General features: G+C 38.7%; 1 protein-coding gene across 5 annotated transcripts in view; it reads left to right on the top strand.

Moving 5' to 3' along the window:
- The window catches only part of Ttbk2 (tau tubulin kinase 2), a 116139-nt gene that overhangs the window by 61397 nt on the left and 32945 nt on the right, over positions 1-21797 (top strand). For 4 of the 5 annotated variants that reach the window (XM_037205149.1, XM_028878674.2, XM_028878673.2 and 1 more), the window contains 6 exons: positions 1199-1272; positions 8505-8645; positions 10715-10819; positions 17906-17971; positions 19668-19760; positions 20786-20911. In XM_037205149.1, the coding sequence (XP_037061044.1) occupies positions 1199-1272; positions 8505-8645; positions 10715-10819; positions 17906-17971; positions 19668-19760; positions 20786-20911 (605 nt within the window). The remainder of the gene's footprint in view (positions 1-1198; positions 1273-8504; positions 8646-10714; positions 10820-17905; positions 17972-19667; positions 19761-20785; positions 20912-21797) is intronic. The other variant, XM_028878675.2, reaches the window with a different exon arrangement.

The following is a 21797-nucleotide window of genomic DNA, read 5'->3' as shown; positions in this document are numbered from 1 at the left end:
ACTCTTTAGGTTTGTTCATGCTGATTTGTATTTTAAGTTGCAGATTTGTATTTTAAAGTTTCTTCTTTGTTTTCCAAGGGTTTTGTTTTTGTCTTCTGAGAGTCTCACTATTTAGCCCAGGCAGGCCTTTAACTCATGTAGTGGAGGCTGGCCTTAAACTTTCCTGCTTCTGCCCTCTCAGTCCCCAGTTTATTTATAGAACTTGGAAAAGTTGTACCTTTCCCAAACAGATTGTGGTGTTTCGGAATCTTGAAGTTGTCCAGATGGTTGTGATGATAGCCACCCTTGGAAACCACTGATGTATCCGTATAGTTCAGATTCTTCACCATGGAGCACACAGTTCTTCATCTAGTTCCTGCCTGCCTCTCCAGCATCTCTCTGCTCTTCCTATTTTCTGGGTTGAACCAGGTGTCTTTTCTGTAATTTCCTGGACTCGATTGGATTCGGGGACGGTGGTATGCTTTTTAAACTCAGGAGATGGTCCCAGATTTTTTCCTGTTTTTCTTATTCCTTCTATATATCCCAGCTAGTCTTGGATTTCACATGTTAAACTAGGATTGAAAAGCACAAGGCTGATCCAAATCAGTGAGACCAAGAAAGATCATGTAACTTGCTACAGTAATGTAAATAGTGTATGTCAGAGTATGTATAAAACTCAGTGTTTGTATGTCTAACATGGTTCTTACTGTATCTGCTCAGGTTAATCTTAAGTGACTTTTAAAATATTTCCTTTCTAAATAAATCACCTTTATTCCCTTATTAATTTATTTCTTTACTTACTCATTTAACATTTATTTGAGTATGCAAGGAGCAGAGCGGGATCTAGCGATGGGTGGATAAAAATAAAATAATATAAATTTCCTGTTCCTTATGGTCTCAAGACACATTTTATATAGTTTATATTGTCATAAAATACTGTAGAGAAATCCAATTTGTTAACTTTTTTTGGTTTTGTTTTGTTTTGTTTTGTTTGTTTTTTTTTTCTTGAGATAGGGTTTCTCCATGTAGTTTTGGTGCCTGTCCTGGATCTTGCTCTGTAGACCAGGCTGGCCTTGAACTCACAGAGATCCGCCTGGCTCTGCCTCCCTGAGTGCTGGAATAAAGGCATACGCCACTGGCGCCCGGCAAATTTGTTAATTTTTTAAAAGAGAAACTATAATACATTTTTTTCCACTGTTTTCTTTCTCTTTTCATCCAGGGAAAGACCATGTTTGTAGATTTATTGGCTGTGGGAGAAACGATCGTTTCAACTATGTGGTCATGCAATTGCAGGTATGTTACCTTGAAAATATGTCTTCAAATCTTTTCGTTTTGATCGAAATACCCAGTTACAGTGAATATGTATAAAAAATGACAGCATTCTTGTTACCATGTCCAAATGCTATACGCTGTACATAGAGATTTATTTAGATTTGGTATAGATTTTCCAATAAATGAAATGGTCATCTATTTTAGTTTATCTGTACCTTTATTGGTCATCATTTTTTTCATAGCATTTAATCTTAAAGTGGATTGTGGGCTGTAATGTGAAACTTGCCTTTCCATGTTCCTTCTTTTTTCATCTTTCTAACCTCAGGCATTTCAAATCTCCACTCATGCTCTCAAGTACCAGCTCCTACATTAAAATTGTAAGCATTAGTTGGAGTAAAGGATGAATGCTGTTCCTCTTTCTCTTTCCATCAGCATAGCACTGTTCCTTCCCTTTTAGATGGGAGTAGAGTTGGGCTGAAAGAGTAGCAGTTCCTAAAGAATGTGCAAGAGTAACAGGTACAATAGGGAGAATCAGGAAACCATTCATTTCCTTGATGTTGCCTGTGCTCCTCCACACACACACAGTATAGTCGTCTTGACTTCAAACCGTGGTTCACTGCCTGATGTTCAGTTCTCACAGTTTCCTTTCATCTTTAGCAGACTTTATTTTGAACATTTGGTTTCTTTATTTTCTTTCATATTATTTACATGACAGTGAGTTAAATTCATTAACCCTGACCTAAATGTTTTCTCTTATTTTCAGAAGACTTTTCTTTTTCTCAAGTATCCTCCAATATTTGACTTTGACCTAAAAATATTACCCTTTCTGTAAACTATAGTTGTTGTTGTAGTTGTTTATCTTTTTAAAGTGTGGTCTCACTGAATAGCACAAGATGATATAGCCAAGACTGGCCTTAACCTCAGGATCCCCCTACCTTAGCCTCCTGATTTCTAAGATTATAGCTGTGTGCTAAGATGGTTGGCTTAGTTTTGTTTGAAATTAATTAATTGGGGATTGGAGGAGTGTACCATGGTATGTGTGGAGGTCAGAGGACAACTTGTGGGAGTTGGGTCTCTCCTTCTACTGTTGGAGTCCCAGGGTTTGAACTTTGGTGTCAGACTAGGCAGCAAGTGCCTTTGCCTGCTGAGCCATCTCACTGGCCCTTAAAGTCTTTCTTGGTCACATGATTCATCATCTCAAGTTAGCATACTTTAATTTATTGAAGTGTTTACCTTTTTACATTTTTCAGTTCATTAATGTGGTCCCTGTTTTCTCTCAAATTGGCCACTAATATGAACTCTATCTTTCCTTTTCTTTTCTTTTCTTTTTTTTTTTTTTTTTTTTTTTTTTTGAGACAGGATCTCCCTACGTAGCCCTGAGTGTGCTGGAACTCACAGAGATCCATCTACATCTGCCTCTCAAGTGCTGGGCTTAAAAGAATATGCTACAGCTGGGCGGTGGTGGCGCACACCTTTGATCTTGGCACTTGGGAGGCAGAGCCAGGCAGATCTCTGTGAGTTTGAGGCCAGCCTGGTCTACAGAATGAGATCCAGGACAGGCTCCAAAGCTACACAGAGAAACCCTGTCTCAAAAACAAAACAAACAAAAAAAGAATATGCTACCATGCTTGGCTGGTTTTCCAGATTTTCTCGATTACCCTATTATTTATTTATTTATTTTTCATTTGACTTACTTGGATCTGGCTATAAATAGGGTCCATACATTGTTTATTTCTTTTTTTTTTTTTTTTTTTTTTTTTTTTTTTTTTTTTTTTTTGGTTTTTCGAGACAGGGTTTCTCTTGTGTAGCTTTGCGCCTTTCCTGGAACTCACTTGATAGCCCAGGCTAGCCTTGAACTCACAGAGATCCGCCTGCCTCTGCCTCCCGAGTGCTGGGATTAAAGGCGTGCGCCACCACCGCCCGACGATTTTCATTGTTTATTTCTTAAGCCTTTTTTGATCTGCTGGTTCTTCTGTCTTACTTACTTGAAGATTCCTTCTTTGTTGTTTTAGTGTAGAAATTCTCTTATTGTGGATTTTGCTGATTGTTACTGTTTATTGATATGTAACATGTCGTTACACTCCCCACCCATTTCTCATAAACTGATGGTTAGGTTCTGATTTCCACTTCCTTGACAAGGGTAGGTGAGAGGTGGCATATCCACTTCCAGCTGCGTCCTGAGAGCCAGCACCTTAACCTCCCTGCAGCCTGGTCCACCCATTTTGAAGTTTTCAGGGATTTTTCCCAATGTGCCTTGTTTTCCTTTTTTTCAGTCCGTTAGTAAGCATGGCCTGTGATTTCAGTGGGCTTTCCAAATACACCATTCTAATTGTATCATTTCTTCTCCACTTAGATAAAAGTCTTCCTTTAAAAGTATTTCATGTGATAGAGCCTACCCTGAAGTATACCTTTTATATAGGAAAGTCAGGGTTAATATAATAGTAGATTGCTGTGGGATGTTATGTATGTCCTGTGGGAGTCCGTTCTCGGGTTCCTCGTGGCCTTATCCAGCAGGTCCGCACAGAGGATGATTAGGACCACGGGCCTGAGTGTAGGTGTCTGAGATGGTCTGCACTTGGCTGTGCTGGGGGATGGTCTGTATGTCAAGTTGCTCTGATTGGTCAATAAATAAAACACTGACTGGCCAGTGGCTAGGCAGGAAGTATAGGCGGGACTAACAGAGAGGAGAAATAAAAGAACAAGAAGGCAGAAGGAGTCACTGCCAGCCGCCACCCTGACAAGCAGCATGAAAAGATGCCGGTAAGCCACGAGCTTCATGGCACGGTATAGATTTGTGGAAATGGATTAATTTAAGCTATAAGAACAGTTAGCAAGAAGCCTGCCACGGCCATACAGTTTGTAACCAATATAAGTCTCTGTGTTTATTTGGTTGGGTCTGAGCGGCTGTGAGACTGGTGGGTGACAAAGATTTGTCCTGACTGTGGGCAAGGCAGGAAAACTCTAGCTACAGTAGATTCCATTATTTTAATCAGTTTTCAGAACTATTAGTTGGTTCACTAATATTTTCCTCTAAGAGACAAGAGTGCCTGCTTTCCTTTGTGAATTTATAGTCTCTCTCTTCCCTTTCCTCCCTCTCAATAAAATTACAAACTGTGCATCTGACATTGCACCTTCTCCTTTTGTTTGCATGAGGGTGTCACTTACCATGCCTCCCAGATTGTCTCCACACCTTCTGCCTGAGCCTTTCAAACAAGGATTATCAGAGTAGGCCATCACACCGGGCCTGTAGCTTTGAATGTTCATTATGTTCCTGCCTTGGCTAGTGAGACTTTCTCTGGGTTGTACTTTGACCTGATTAGGTAGTGTTTTAAAAGCATCCTTATTTTCTGATGCAATAGTGTGTACTGTATTCATTCTCTGTATTTCATGCTCCAGCTGTTCCTCCATTCAACCCTGGTTCCTTTTAATGGGAAATATGTTTTAGAGATAATCTAGATGTTATGTGTACCTATTGCAATGGGATTGGTCATTGTCTCTGATTTTTTTTTTTAAGAAGATGGATTAAAAAAGTTCAATTTTAGCTGGGTGTGATAGCTCACACCTCTAATCTCCGCACTTGGGAGATAGAGGCAGGTGGATCTTTGAGTTCAGGGCCAGCCTGATCTACAAAGTGAGTTCCAGGACAGCTAGGGCTACATAGAGAAATCCTGTCTTGAAAGACAGAAAACAAACAAACAAACAAACAAAAAAATCCAATATTAAGAGAGAAAGTATGTTGTGGTTCATATTGATGCTTCTAAGTCAAATTTATAATAGTAGACATGCTGATTACTTCTTTCTGTATTTTTATTTCTTTGGTCTTACGTTCTTTTTAATGTATAGATGAAATTATATCATTTGAATTTACATGAAAGTAGTATGTTTAGAATGGGAGAGAGTTACATTTGAGAAGATATATTATCTATGAAAATGCATTGTCTGTGAAGTGATAGTTACTTTTTCTTTTTTTATATTCGTTTTTGTTTGTTTTCTTTTTGTGTGGGTTTTTCTTTTTTTTAAGACAGGATTTCATGTAGCCTAGGCTGGTCTTACCTTAGTATGTACCTTAGAATTGCCTTGACATCCTAATCCTTAGGTCTCCACCTCTCAAGTGCTGAGATTAGGTTTGAGCAAGCACATCTGGGCTTACTATGATTACTAGCTACTGTGCCTGATTAATGACCTCTTATCCTGGGAATTCACTGTATTACTCTCTCCATTTAGTATGATACCCAATCTCTTTCCCTTTCTTCTCCCTTTAGATCTCATCCTCTTTCTCCCCCAACACCCCCATTTCATTTACTTATTTTTATTTTTTAAATTTTGTGCGTGTGACAGGATCTTGTTATATAGCCCCATTTGGCCTAGAAGTTCCTCTGTAGACTAGGTTAACCTCAAGCTTTTGGCAATAGTCTCTGTTTCCCAAGTACCAGAATGACAGGTGTGTGGCACTATTCCTGGCCTTAGCATTTTCATTACTCAAAAAACAACAACAAAATGTAGTTTGATCTTGTTAAATTTATAGAATTACTTTGGAGAGAAATATAAGCTCTAAAATTTTTTTTTGCATATGAATTTCTTAATATATGAAAAGATCCCCCCTTTTAAAAAAAGAACAGCCCCTCCCCCAATACTATTCTTGTGTCAGCCTTGTGTTTATCCTCCCAGATTTTGTTAGATTTTTTGTTTTTGTTTTTCTGATGTGTGTGTGTGTTGTTGTTGTTGCTGTTATGAGGTCGGATTTCATTCTATAGTCCAAGCTAGCATGGTGCTCACTTTGTAGTGCAGGCTGGCCTTAACTTCTTCTGTCTCCTTAATGTTGAGATTAACTCTGTGTGATGGTACACTTCTGTAATTCCCAAACTCAAGAGGTAGAGGCAGGAGGATAAGAATTCAAAGTCAACATGGCAAGTTCCAGGACAGACAAGGGCTACATAGATCCTATCTCAAAAACAAAAACAAACAACCAAACAAAAGAATTTAAAGTCAACCCTCTACTATATATAGCAAAATCCAGTCTAGCCTGGACTACATAAGACTTGACTCAAAATAATAACAACAATAACAAAAACTACTAAAAATATAGGCATGAGACATTATGCCCCAATCACCAGTTGATACATTAAAATTACATTTTATGACATTTAAATAATTACTGATATTATTAATCAAGTTAATTGATTCCTGTTGGTTGTTCTTATGATAGTAGTAGCTTTTAATTTAAATCTTGGTATTATCTAGGATGTAGTTTTGTTTGTTTGTTTTTTGAGACAGGGTTTGTGTAACAGCCCTGGCTGTCCTGGAACTGACTTTGTAGACCAGGCTGGCTGCTTTGATAGCTGAATATTTGCTGTATCATATTTGTGAGGCCTGAGCTTTGATGCCAAGGACGAGGGAGGGTCGGAAGGAGGCTAGAAAGCTGAAGAGAATATGAGAGATTTTAAGCATATATAACATACTTTATTTACTAGCACACAGACTACAGGCAGGCAGATGCTGACAGGCAAGTGGGCACAGCATACAGGCTGCACAGGCAAAAACCAAAACAAGGACCTTGCCTCAACCTTAAGGCCATGTTGATAGAAAAAAAATCACACAGAAAATGGCATTTTGCCAGAAATAGTTATATAAGAGATTACATCACTGCTTACTCTGTGTTCCTCAGATATTCTGTACTAGCTATCTCCCCAGATGTCTAGTTTATGTTTTAGCTGACTCATATGGTGTTCATACCATCACCTAATTGTTTTAACTTTTGTTGTCCTTTATGGCCTTCTGTTTCCTATAATATTTGCTAATAATAACAGTCCTTAGGATTTGTTGAGTACAAGGCAATATTCCAGAAATTTCATGTGGTTTTTATTTAATCCTTATAAAATTATATGAAGTATTATTAACTCTTTTCATTTAAAAAACTGATGTAGGAAAATTAAGTAATTGTAGGGAGTGTGTGATGGGCAGTAATGAGGAATACTGCTTTGGATATTTGTGCTGCTTAGTTTTAACGACACAACCTAGAACCACCTGGAAAGGGGTCTCAGTGAGGATTGTCTTGGTCTGGTTAGTCTGTAGGGACAGCTGTGGGGGAATGCCTTGATTTTTAGTTGATGTAGGAAGATCCAGTCTTTTGTGAGCAGCATCATTCCTAGGCAGGAGTTCCCGAACACTGGAAAAGAGAAGAAAGTTAGCTGAGGACAGGCAAGAAAGGATGTGTTTACTTTCTTTTTGCTCTTAATTGTGAATGTAATGTGACTAACTGCTTACGTTGCTGTCTTGACTTTCCCCAAAATGGACTGTAGCTGAAATCGTAAGCCATATAAACCCTTTCTTCCCTAATGCTGCTTTTTGTTACAGTGTTTATCATAGTAACAGATATCTGTATTTTATAGTTTTTAAAATAGTCACATCTAAGGGGCTGATGATTAGCTTAGATAGTAGAGTTTGACTACGCATGAAGCTCTGGCTCTGAGTTCAATCCCCATCATTACATAAACTTGGCTTGGTGATGCACACTGGTCATCCTGGAAATTGGGAGTTGAAGGCCAGATCAGTTCAATGTCATCCTTGGTTGCACAGGGAGTTCAAGGTTAGCCTGGGGTACATGAGACCCCCTCAGAAAGAAAGAAAAGGAAAGGAGGAAAAGGAAAAGGAAGAAAGAGCCAAGTCTACATTTTTAGAATAGCGAGGATAAATCAAAACATGATGACTTAGGAACATGATTGCTAACAGCATGCCTATTCTTAGGGCTAGAGAGAGATGACTCGGGTTAAGAGCTCTTGCTACTTTTCTAGAGGACCGGAGTTCAGTTTCTAGCACCCATGTTGAGTAGCTCACAGCCATCTTTAATTCTAGCTCTAGGTGATTAAATGTCCTCTTCTGATTTCTGAGGGCACCCACAGTCATGTACAAAAAGAGGGATACACATACATAATTCTTTGAGTTAGAAGATCACAGCTAGCCAGGTGGTGGTGGTGCACACCTTTAATCCCAGCACTCGGGAGGCAGAGCCAGGCAGATTTTTGTGAGTTCGAAGCCAGCCTGGTCTAGAGATTGAGATCTAGGACAGGCTCCAGAACTACACAGAGAAACCCTGTCTCGAAGGAAAAAGAAAAAAAAAAAGAAAAAAGATCACAGTTTAGGTAAGAGCCTCATTATTTCAGTCACAGTATTTTATAGGGTGGTGATATATTGAATGTTTTGAGTCTTATCACAGTATTAAGACTGTATTTTAAAGTGATTATCCATTTTTATAGGGTCGGAATCTGGCAGATCTTCGACGGAGCCAGTCCCGGGGCACATTCACCATTAGCACTACTCTTCGGCTCGGGAGACAGATTCTGGAGTCTATTGAAAGCATCCATTCTGTGGGATTCCTTCACAGAGACATAAAACCGGTAGGGGCCTTGTCTTTTCCAAGTACAGAAGGCTATTGCTTGGTATTCTAATGTTAGGAGACAGAATATATGCTAGTATGTGTGTGTGTGTGTGTGTGTGTGTGTGTGTGTGTGTATATATATATATATTTAATTTGTGTGGTTAAATACAAAGAAATGTTTTTATTCCTGTAATGCCCTAAAAACAAAAATAATTTACCTTTTAGTTTAGTTTTTGTTTTGTTTTTAAAGCGGTAATCAGAAATTACGGCTTATGTTCAATAGCTCTTCTCATACCAGGAAATGTTGCTTGCCAGCTAAATTAAAAAGTCTATGCTGGGGCTGGGAGACAACTCAGCCAGTAAAGCACTTTAAGACTTGAGTCTTGAGTTGGATGCCCAGAACCCATGTTTAAAAAAAACAGGTATGGTGGTACATACTTGTAGTCCAAGTGCTGGACAGGCGAGATAGGAGGATCTCTGGAGGATCTCTGGGGCTCACTGGCCAGCCACCCCTCGCCTGCTTGAGGAACAACACCTGAGGTTGTCCTCTGGTCCCCACAGGCATCTTCACATGCAAGGTCTGTGCTTGCCAGTTCTTAATTAGATATTTTAGCATTGCTAATTATTCAGCCTCATGCATAAATTGTTAGTTTGAATTGTGTGTTTCTTCATAACAGTTCATTTTCTCAAGTCACCAGATGTGTTCATCAGAATAATGAACTTGAAAGGCCTGGTCTTCTCCTAAGAACTGCTGTGTAAACACAGATTGTTTCCCTTTTCTGTCCTGCTCTAGTCTTCTGTTGTCCTGTGCCCTTCCCTGTCATTTCCTCAGGAAGCTCCTCAGGAAAACGACACTTCTTTAAAAGGAAATGTGGATGTGATAGCTTGGATTTTGCCATTACAAATTCCCTTTTTTGCATATCTAACTTTCTAAATTTTCAGTCATTTGACACAACAAATTACATAGATTTTTAGGTTTGGGGGCTCTTGGTTTTGTTTTGAGACAGGGTCTTGGATAGCTAAGACTGACCTCCAACTTGCTATGTAGTTCAGGGTGGCCTTAAACTGATAATCTTGTCTCTGTTTCCTGAATGCTGGAATTAAAAGTATATGCCATCACATCTCGGTACACTGATTATTATTATTATTATTATTATTTTTTTTTTTTTTTTTTTTTTTTTTTTTTGGTTTTTCGAGACAGGGTTTCTCTGTGTAGCTTTGCGCCTTTCCTGGAGCTCACTTGGTAGCCCAGGCTGGCCTCGAACTCATAGAGATCTGCCTGCCTCTGCCTCCCGAGTGCTGGGATTAAAGGCGTGCGCCACCAACGCCCGGCTATTTTTTTTTTTTAAGGAGAAAAAAATGTAAAGCATTTTTTCCTTAGGACTATTTTGGAATTTTTCCCCCTAAATTGTATTTTTAATTTTAGTGAAGTTCAGCTTTATGATGCTTATAGAAAATTGTTTTATTTTATTTATTTGTTTATTTATTAAGATAGGATTAAACTGAAATTTGCTATATAGACCAGTCTGACCTTGAACTCACAGAGATCAGCCTGCCTTTGTCTTTAGTACTAGAATTAAAGGCATACACCATCACAACCAGTCCTTATACTTAACTAAAGGTTGAGAAGTAATAAAAATTCTTCTATGTTTTATATATATATATATTTCCCCCCATCCCTAGCTTCCCTTGTTTAGGTGGTTGGGTTGTCATTTAAGCAGTAACTTAGACTAGAATTCCAAAGAATTCTAGTTCTGAATTTAATTAGGTCATTATTATATGTAACTATACGAACATTTAAATTTATTTTTGCTCAGTTTTCCTGGTTGTAGGTAGACATTAACAACTCTCTCTCAAGTCTCTAATTGTATTTACAAGAACACTCCACTATGAAAAACTTTAATTTTCCCTTGAAAGTTAGAACCAGCAACTAAATTATACTATACATTAATGCTTAATAAAAGTCATAGACTTACAGTAGTGTGTCTGAAACATGCTATATAGACTAGAAGAATTCATGTAGTGTAACATGTAGGTGGGACTGGATATTATAAGAATACGTATTTTTCGTCTTTATTTTTTTTCCAGTCAAACTTCGCAATGGGACGCTTTCCCAGTACATGCAGGAAATGTTTCATGCTTGATTTTGGCTTGGCCCGACAATTTACGAATTCCTGTGGTGACGTCAGACCAGTAAGCTTTTTCATTACTATTTAATATTTGATAATTGAACTATTATTTCTAGTATCACTTTAAAGAAATGCTAATTTTGTATCAGAATGAATGTTTGGAGGAGGGGATGAAGCTCAGTGAATTTAAAAAAAATGGATGTTTACTTGTATTGAAACCAGATCAGTAGATTACAAGGTTAAGATACTGTTGTCTAGAGTTAGCTGCATATAATCAGTAGGGGACATTAAAGGGATCAGTATTGGATCAAGACACTCCAAGACCAAGTTCTCAGCACAAAGGAGATTTTTTTTACTCCAGAAGACAAAGGACAGGGGATAAGAGGCATAAGGAATTTAATCAAATATAGCTAGAAGATTTCCTGTTCCCGGCCTGCTGGCAGTCAGGACAAATCTCTCCCACTAGCATCCCACAAGTAAACACACAGAGATTTATATTAATTATAAACTGTATGGCCATGGCAGGCTTCTTGCTATCTGTTCTTATATCTTAAATTAACCCATTTCTATAAATTTATACCTTGCCACGTGGCTTGTGGCTTACCGGTACTTTATATCCTGCTCCTCCTGGCGGCAGCTCCTGACTCAGCCTTCTACTTCCCAGAATTCTCTTCTCTGCTTGTCCCACCTATACTTTCTGCCTGGCTACTGGCCAATCAACATTTTATTTATACAGAGCGATATCTCCAGCAATCAAATGTCCAGGTAAAGGAGTTTTACTAAACTTACCTCTTAAGATTTTTGCCAGGGACTGGAGAGATGGCTCAGTGGTTAAGAGCACTGGTTGTTCTTCCAGAGGACCTGGATTCAATTCCCAGCACCCACATGGCAGCTCCCACAGACATACATGCAGACAAAAGACAGTGCACATAAAATAAAAGGAATTTTAAAAAACAAACAAAAACTTTTGCGAAAACGTGACTAGCAAAGATAAAGATGCCCCCTAAACAAGGGCAACCTTAGAAGAGACTTTAGGGAGTCTGGCTAGAGTCATGTCAGGAGAAAGTCTGTCAGAGGCAGTGAACTAAGTACATCTCTGTCTCTTCACCAGCAAGCTGCTAAGGCAAGGCAAAATGCTCCAGTCCTGCTCCTTCTAGAAAGAGTTCCATTGGTGGACTCCGTAGGGAGGTTAGCCATGTGTTCCTGACTGCAGCAGTTTGGAATAGGGTCACTTAAATCAAGCTAGGCTAGAGCAGAGAGCAGTCTTGGTTTGGATACCATAGACCCTTACCTTTCTTACTGGATGTTCACAAGTTTTCTTGAAAATATTTAATTTGTTTGCCTTTAAAGCTCATTCTAGAGGCTTACGTGTTTTGTTTTCAACTAGTGTTCACTGAGTTTACTGGGAAGGGGGACAGGCAACTCTCTATATTGTTTTGCTGCTACTTTATCTCCCATTATAACTTTTCTCTTGTTTACTCTAAACTTTAGTATGTTCAAGCTTGTTTTTTCACTGTGATTTTTCATTTGTATCAGGTTAACTAGTTGTATAAAAGTTAAAACATTTTGATTTTGATTGAGCCAACTTTATTAGTTATACATACATATATGCAAATTATAATTAAAATCTAGGCATATGAGAATCTTTTTTTTTTTCTTTTGGATTTTTTTTTTGTGTCAAGGTCTCACTGAGATGATTCAGCAGGCAAAAGCACTTGCTGCCTAGTCTGACACTTAAGTTCAAACCCCGGGACTGCAAAGTAAATTCAAGGCCATTGTTGTCAACTTTGTGAGACCCTGTTTCAAAAACTGAAAACGAGACCTGGGATATAACCCAGTGGTAGAGCATGCATGAAGACCTGGGTTCAATCCTCCATATCCCAAAGTGGGGCAGCATATTTTTTAGAATATAACTAGATAAGATTACCTAGGAAGAAGGTATAGCTAAAGTAGGAGGGAGGTCTTGAGTCTAAGCCATTGGGTCGCTGAGCAGTGTTGGTGAAAGATAGGGAAGAACCATGGCCCAGCCAAGACCTATGAGAAGTATGTCAGTCAGATAAGAGGAAAATCAAGAGGTTTTCCTTGGGAGCCAGGTGAAAGAAGTTCTTCAGAAAGAGTGGTAAGGTTGTCACTCCTGTTAGGTGTTAGTGAGAACCGACTGTTGATGACTTTGTAAGAACGATTTAGTAGATCAGTGAAAACCTGGTTTTGATTCCAAGCGTCATGTAAGCCAGGCATGGTAGTGTTGGTTATGCTGCGGCAGAGAGTGCTGATCAGAAGAATCACAAGCCATGGTTACCTTTTTAGAGCTTTATTGGGAGAGAGAGGGGGGGTGGGGGGAGAAACAGAAACAGAGAGACGGAGTGGAGGGAAGAGAACGGAAGGAGAGAGTGCGGAAAGGAAGAGAACGCACAGAGGGCACACCTGCTTTTTAGGCTGGGACGCCATCGCAGGCTGGTGACGTAATTAAGGACATAATCCTTACAGGTAGTGCATGGTTGTGATCCAGCATTTGGGAGGTGTATCTTCAAGGTCAAGTTCAAAGTCATCCTCAGCTACAAGGTGAATTCAAGCCACATGAGTAGCATACAGAGTCCTTTGGATATATGCCTAGCAGTGAATTAGCTGAGTCATATGGTAGTTCTAATTTCAGTTTTTTTGGGACACTTGTACACTGATTTCTGTAGTGACTGTAAAAATAGTTTCTATTTCCACCACCAGCAGGTAAGGACTCCTCTTCCCCCACACACTTGCCAGCATTTGTTGTCTCTTGTTTTCTTGATGGTGGCCATTCTTACTGAGGTGAGATAGAACCTCAAAGTCTTTTTAATTTGAATTTCTCTGATTGCCATAGATGCACTTTAAAAAACATAGCTTTAATTTTTATTTTATTTGTATGGATGTTTTACCTGCATTATGTACACCACATGTCTGCTTTGTGACCACAAAGGGCAGAAGAAGGCATTAGATTCTCTGGAACTGGAATTACAGACATCTTTGAACAGATATGTGGGTTCTGGGAATTGAACCCAGATCCTCTGTAAGAGCAACCAGTGTTCTTAAGTGCTGAGCCATCTCTCCAGCCCCATGTTGAATGCTTTTAGAATACTTGTTGCCATTTATAGTTCTTTTGCAAGCCATCTGTTAAGAGTATTGCCCCATTAATTGCTCATTGCCCCCTTTATTGATTGGCAAGTAGGGGTTTTTGGCGTTTACTTTTTTGCAGTTCTTTATGTATTCTGGATATTAGCCTTTTGTCTGAAGTATAGCTGGCAAAGGTTTTTCTCCCACTCTGTGGGCTGTCTGTTCATTCTGTTGAGAGTTTCCTTTACTATGCAGAAGCCCTTTGATTTCATATAATCCCATTTGCTTGAGGCTGTTTCCTGTGTTATTAGGATTCTATTCAGAAATCTTTGCTTATACCTATATCCTGAAGTGTTTCTCCTGTGTTTGCTTTCAGCACTTTCAATATTTTGGATGTTATTCTGATGTCTCTGCCTCTGTTTGTTAGTTGGCATTTTTCATTACAGCTTTTAGTAATGTTTCTTTGGTTTGTATTTTTTTTTTTTGCAAATTTTAAAAAAATGTTTTTTAATTGAAATAGAATTACTTCACTTCTTCCTTTCCTCTCTCCCTGCCAGCTACTCTCTCTTGAACCCCTGCCATGACCCCCAACTCAAGGATAACCTTGAGATAGCCTCTTTTTCTTTGATTATATTTGTTACGTACACACACACACACACACACACACACACACACACACACACACATATTTGGTTTTTTTTTTTAACAAACGCACATTTTATTTATTTATTTAAGATTTCTTTTTTATTTGATGTGCATTGGTGTCTTGCCTGCATGTGTGTCTGAGTGAGGGTGTCAGGTCTCCTGGAACTGGACTTACAGACAGTTGTGAGCTGCCATGTGGCCGCTGGGAATTGAACTTAGATTCTCTGGAAGAGCAGCCAGTGCTCTTAACCACGGAACCATTTCTCTAGCCCATAGATATGTATTTGTATGCATAAATATAAATACAACCTGTTGAGGTTATTGTTGTTTGTGTCTGTATGGTTTCAAGGCTGACCACTCTGCATTGGACAACCAATTAGGGGGCTCATCCCTGGGAAAGGCTAGTTCTTCTCTCAGCAGTCAGTAGTTACCTATAGTTCTTTGTCTAGGGGTGGAATCCTGTGAAATATCCCATCCACATTAATATATCTACTGACATTGCTATCTTTTTGGGGGGGGGGTTGTTTCGAGACAGCGTTTCTCTGTGTAGCTTTGCGCCTCTCCTGGATCTCACTCTGTAGACCAGGCTGGCCTTGAACTCACAGAGATCTGTTTGCCGAGTGCTGGGATTAAAGGCATGCGCCACCACTGCCCAGCGGTAGTTGCAGGAGCTGTGATATCGATGTATGCAGTGGAGCTGGGATTCTCACGATCTGTTGATCTCTGGTGTCAACTGCCAAGGGAGGAAAGCAATGAAACAGTCCTATATGGTCTGCAGAGGTGGCTCAGAGGTTAAGAGCACTGACTGCTCTTCCCAAGGTCCTGAGTTCAATTCCCAGCAACCACATGGTGGCTCACAGCCATCTGTAATGAGATCTGGCGCCCTCTTTTGACCTGCAGAGATACGTGCAGACAGAACACTATACATAATAAATAAATAAATCTTTAATTTAAAAAAAAAACAGAAAAAAACAGTCCTACTCAGCTTCAGCACCTTGAACCATGACAATTACCAGCATGGCAAGATATGTGTAAAAATGTAAGAACTGGCACTCAACGTGTCAGTGCCAACCAACAACTGCCTAATTGAACAGGAGGGAAAGCATGCCTGATACTGGAAACCTAGTCAGTTTCCTTGGGCTAGTGAGGTTGTGAATTTTTTAAAAAAGAACCTACTAGCCAGGTAATCTCAGCACTCTCCAAGCAGATCTTGATGAGTTAGAGGCCAGCTTGGTCTCCAGAGTAAGTTCTAGGACAGCCAGGGCTACACAGAGAAACCCTGTCTTAAAACCCCCCACCCTCCCCCCAAAAAAGAAAGAAAAAGGAATCTACTACTGCCACTCTGCTAGACCACACAGCTCCTTACTGCATTCTAAATCTTATCCTTTTACCCACAGAGAGTGTGGCTCCCACCCCTCACCAAAGACGTGTCTCTACAGCAAATAGAGAGCTCATAGAAAACCGCAGCTGAACACATGCTCTGTATTTTTGACATCTTGACTATGACATGCCAGGACAGGTTCTTCTCTGGTCATGTCTATTTGGAGTTCATAATACTTCTTGTGTTTAGGTGTCTATTTCTCTAGGTTTATGAAATTTTTGGCTATAATTTTATTGAATAGATTCCCATAATACCCACAGCTCTTTCTTCTATGCCATGGATCCTTAGGTTTGGGCTCTTGAGTGATAATTGTTCTTTTGCCTGGTCTTTTCTGTTGATCATGTTTTCTTTTCTTTCTTTTCTCTCTTTTCTTTCTTTCTTTCTTTCTTTCTTTCTTTCTTTCTTTCTTTCTTTCTCTCTCTCTCTCTCTCTCTCTCTCTCTCTCTCTCTCTCTCTCTTTCTTTCTTTCTTTTTTTTTTTGGTTTTTAGAGACGGTTTCTCTGTGTAACAGTCTTCACTGTCCTGGAACTCGCTCTATAGACCAGGCTGGCCTCAAACTCACAGAAATCTGCCTGCCTCTGCCTCCCAAGTGCTGGGACTAAAGGTGTGTGTCACCACCGCCTGGCTGATCATGTTTTCTTCTCTATTTTATATTTGATTGATTATTTCTGTGTTTATAAAATGAGCAAGACCTTCTTCTCCCAGAATGTATCATGTGGAGTGGACAGCCAGTAAATACAATGTAAACAAAATAGATGATATAAATGCAAATAAAAACATGTAAAAACATTGTATAAAACATTCTAAAAACATGGCATCTGTGAAAGAACACAGTGCATTGCAGGCAAGGAATGGTATTCTTCATTCAGACGATTAGTACTTCTGAGGAGGTACGTGAAGCAGAAGTTTTAGTTCCAAGAGTGAGTCAGTCACATGAAGCGTGCAGTGAGGGAACAGCCTGAAGAATAGCAAGTGTAAAGTTTTGAGCTAGAGAAAACAATGAATGATAGAAGAAACTATAGTAGATTCATTGTGAGAAGGCAAGTTAGAAAGATCGTCTTTTAATGTGGTCTTTATTTGGGGTTATATTGTCTGAGGCTGTAATCATGTCTGGCTTCATCTCCATTACCTAGCATAACTAAGTATCCAAAAACTTAAATTTTAGCATAAATTACTTATGCAAGTGAGTATAGTTGTAACCTCTTTCAAATTAAGTTTGAATAAAATAGACAAAATATGGTAAGATTGGCATCTTAGATTATATAATGGTTCTTCATGTTCTTAAATGTATTTGTAACCAGAGCCTAAGCATTAATGTATATGGTATGATGCTTTGGTACTTGGCATGATTCTGGGTCAATGAAAATGTTTGATTTTTCTAATGTACAGATCTGTGTTTATTTCATAAACACATTTGGTGTGTGTTTGTGTTCCTTGGTATCAAACCCAAAGCCTTACACGTAGTAGGCAATTGTGCTATCCCTGAGCTACATCTCCCAAGCCCAATGCCCATTATGTCATCATATTTTAAAATGTAGATAGATGAGCCTGTGAGATAGCTCAGCAGATAAAGGCACTTGTTACCAAGCTTGACAACTTGAGTTCAATCCTCAGTACCCATATGGTGGAAGAAAAGAATCCATTCCCAAAGTTTGTCTTCTAGCATCCACATGCACACTGTAGCATTCATCATTCCACACCCTGTCATCACACACATACACACACACACACACACACACACACACACACACAGAGAGAGAGAGAGAGAGAGAGAGAGAGAGAGAGAGAGAGAGAGAAACAAATTAATAAATAAATAAAAATTAAGGATACAGATAGAAGGAAACAGGACCAAAATAATTAAAATATTAGTGTTTTAAGTTGTGGTTTAGAGATATTCATTCTCTAGTTTTCTCTAACCTCACTAAAAACATTACTATAAATAGTATTTTATAATAGAATTGCTCTACCATTTGCTTTCTGTGTTCAACTGTGTTAAATTTTTTGCTCTTTAATTTCTTAAGATTGTATGGTTTATTGTAGCCTCGTGCTGTGGCAGGCTTTCGAGGGACAGTTCGTTACGCATCAATCAATGCTCATCGGAACAGGGTATGTATCTGATCCAAGGTTGTCATATCTGCATGTTCATGGCTTGCATCAGACTGATAATCTTAATATTTCAGTTCAGAGGTATAAAAAGTGCTCAGGAGCTGAGGGTCCCTTTTATAGCTGCACATTTACCTGAATAGTTGTTTTAATTCACTGTTTTGTATAATGCTGATGGTAAAGGAATTCGTGATACTAATTCATGGTAAGATGTATAGTGCCTGACAGATATGGGCAGCTACATAAAAAAGTGAAGTTGTATTCGCCATAAAAGGCAACAGCTAAGTATGTCTGCTGGGTATCTGTTTAATTATGTATTTAGTGTTGAAAATTAAATATAGATGTTTGAAGAAATAAAATACCTAGATTCTATTCTAAGAAATGATTTGTGGGTTGGGGTCAGCATAATGACTCAGCAGATAAAGATACCTAGCCTGACAATCTGAGTTTGATCCTTGGAACCTATATAGTGGAAGAAGATAACTAACTCTGGCACGTTGTCCTCTGATCTCTACATGCTTACCATGGCACATGAGGACCCACACTTGTACACACACACATACCCCAAACAAATATAATAAAAACCATTAATAGTAGATATTATACTGTCACTATCTGATGGAATATAGAGATTATTTTCTCTATAATATGTAATAACTTTTGTTTTTGTAGCCAGGGGCATGGAGACGTAGCTCAGCGGGAAAGCTCTTGACTAGTGTGGGAAGACCTGGTTTAAACACCACACTGCAACCAAAGCAGGAAGGAGTCTAGGCCAAACATGCCAGTTTCCTTGTTTCTAACTGAAAGAATAAAAAGACTTAGGGTTACTCTTAATTTTAAAATTTGTTGGGTCTAGTTAATTTGAGTGTGGGTTCTTTTATTTGCAATATTAAAAAGTTGAAATAAAGGACCCTATTTAGAAAACAAAATGAAACAACCTGTGTGTGTGTGTGTGTGTGTGTGTGTGTGTGTGTGTCTGTGTGTCTGTGTGTGTCTGTGTGTCTGTGTATGTGTATGAAAAAAAATTTTGCAATGCTGACAATAAAATCTAGGGCCTTTTTCCTAGTAAGAAGTAGACTACCACTGAGCTACAGTCTCATCCTTTACTTCTTAAAGCACTAATTAATTAGTAAATTGTTAATTGTATTTTTAGCATTTCTGAGTTTTAGAGGTTTATTTTATTTATTGGTTGATTTTTAAGATAGAATCTCTTATGTCCCAGGTTGGCTTCCAACTTGCTAAGTAGCAAGAATGGCCTTGGACTTCTAGTCCTCCTGCTTCTCCCTCCCATGTCCTGGGATTACAGGCATGCACTGCCACACCCAGTTTATGTGGTATTGGGTATCAAACCCAGGGCCTTATGCATGTTAGGCAGTTACTCTACCAACTGGGCTGTATTCCCAGCTCTGTGTTGTTTTTGCTTTTCGGTGGTGGCTGTTTTTTGTGATGTTAAGAATATAACCCAGGGTCTTACACACACTCAGTGAACTACTCTACTGCTGAACTACATCTCCAGGTAGGTATTATTTATATCAAAACATTTCTCAGTATATATATTCTGCATATGGATTGATATGTAACTATGCAACATATAGATGTTTACCAGATGATTTATGGGAAATTAGTGATCTTTAAACAATGTGATACACCCATAAAAACTGGTAATGTAATATGACTGAATTCTCTTTTATTTCTCAAGGAAATGGGAAGACACGATGACCTTTGGTCCTTATTCTACATGTTGGTAGAGTTTGTGGTTGGTCAACTGCCTTGGAGAAAAATAAAGGACAAGGTAATTTTGAATTATAATGTCAGTTTTGATAGGGGAAAGAATAAAAACTTCTTTTCAAGCTGGGTGGTGGTAGTACACACTTTAATCCCAATATTTGGAAGGCAGAGACAGGCAGATCTCTTGTGAGTTCCAGGACAGCCAGGGTTACACAGAGAAACTCTATCCAGAAAAACCAAAAACCAAAAATCAAACCAAAACAAACAAAAATTCTCCTCAGTAAGCATTTTGTATAATATCTTCATGTATTGAGATATCATGTAGAACAAATGTGCTTATCATTCAGTGGTACAGTGCATCCCTAGCATGTGTAAGTCACTGGACTAAGATATGATGTAGAACAGATGTGCATATCATTCAGTGGTACAGTGCATCCCTAGCATGTGTAAATCACCGGACTCAATTTCTAGCACCACAAAAAATAGTAAATGAAAAGAAAAAAAAAAAATCACATAATCCCTCTCATAGGTGTATAATTTTTGTATTTGAGTATCAATTTAGTTGTAAACTCTATTTCAAATTTTTAAAAAAGAAAATCCACTTACATATGAAACAAAATCTGTAAGCAACTTCACTGCATTACAATGGGTATTTTTCTCTGTGAGCTGATATTAGCTAATACTATGATTTTTTTCTATGTATATTGAGAAGAGATACATTTGATAAGAACAGCATTTCTTCTGATGTGAATTACAGCTCTTAGTTTTTAGTTATCAGATTATTTTGTTTGGAAAACTATAAATACTGTGTTCATAAAGGAAAGTAACCCAGTTTAAAGACCTCAGGGGTTGTCAGTTCACTGGTGCAGCCCGGCACGTCTCTCTGTTGGCTCTCCATTACATTAGCTTCACTTCCCACTGGGAAGCACTGTGTCTAAAGCCACTAGTGGGTGAGCGCTTACCCTCGCTTTGTACTTATACCCCTTTCATTCCGCAGCCTGCTGCATTCCTTGAGATTGTTAGCTGTGGGCTTGTAATCAAAGCTTCCAAGAGAAGCTGACTTTGGTTCCTGCTCTCTTTACCTTCCAGGAGCAAGTGGGTTCCATTAAGGAGAGGTATGACCATAGGCTCATGTTGAAACACCTCCCTCCTGAATTCAGCACCTTTCTGGACCATATTTCCTCTTTGGATTATTTTACAAAACCAGACTACCAGGTAACCATCTTTGTGAGTTCTGTATGTTGATCATCCTTTCTTTTAGGTTTCGCTTTTACTCATTGTAGATTTAAGAATGTCAGAATTAAGTTTGGAAGGTGCCTAGAGTAACATTATTTTCATACAGTCTGAGAAATGTGTAATTAACATGATGTTGATGATGTGGGGTGTGTATATATGTGTGTGAGAGAGAATGAGACTCATAGAGTCTTTTAGATGAATTTATTTACTGGTTAGATTTATTATGTAACGAATTTTCCTGTTCTTGATGTGATTTATTTAATATATAGAGCAGCGGTTCTCAACCTGGGGGTCAAATGACTCTTTCACAAGGGTCATCTAAGACCATTGGAAACCACAGATATTTATGTTATGATTCTTAATAGTAGCAAAATTACAGTTATGAAGTAGCAATGAAAATAATTTTATGTTTAGGGGTCACCACACCATGAGGAACTGTATTAAAGGGTTGCAGTATTAGGAAGGTTGAGAACCACTAATATATAGAACATGATAATTCTAATTAAGTAAGTTTTATAGCAGTTTCTTCACCAGAAGGACTGTACAGCTAGGTAATATACTGTTGAGGGCTGTCTGTGCTGTTGGCTGGCAGTCAGTGATGTTACTGACTCTGTCTGTCTGTGGCCACTGAATTAATTATGTAGTGTAGCAGTTAATGAGCCTTTCAGTGATCAGCTAGGTTTGCCTCAAATTGTATTGCTCACAGAGAGAACCTGGTCAATGCTTAATGGGAAAACAATTGCACTACTGAAAACATAAATGCAGCCCCACAGATAGCATATAATTTTATCTCCAGTGGACTTTGCTGCTCACTAATGGAAGTTTTTTTGTTTTGTTTTTTTTGAGACAGGGTTTCACTGTGTAA

Source organism: Peromyscus leucopus, chromosome 4 (assembly GCF_004664715.2).
Source record: "Peromyscus leucopus breed LL Stock chromosome 4, UCI_PerLeu_2.1, whole genome shotgun sequence".
NCBI classification, from domain to species: domain Eukaryota; kingdom Metazoa; phylum Chordata; class Mammalia; order Rodentia; family Cricetidae; genus Peromyscus; species Peromyscus leucopus.
Note: the sequence above shows the minus strand (reverse complement) of the source record. Positions and strands in the feature narration are given on the sequence as shown.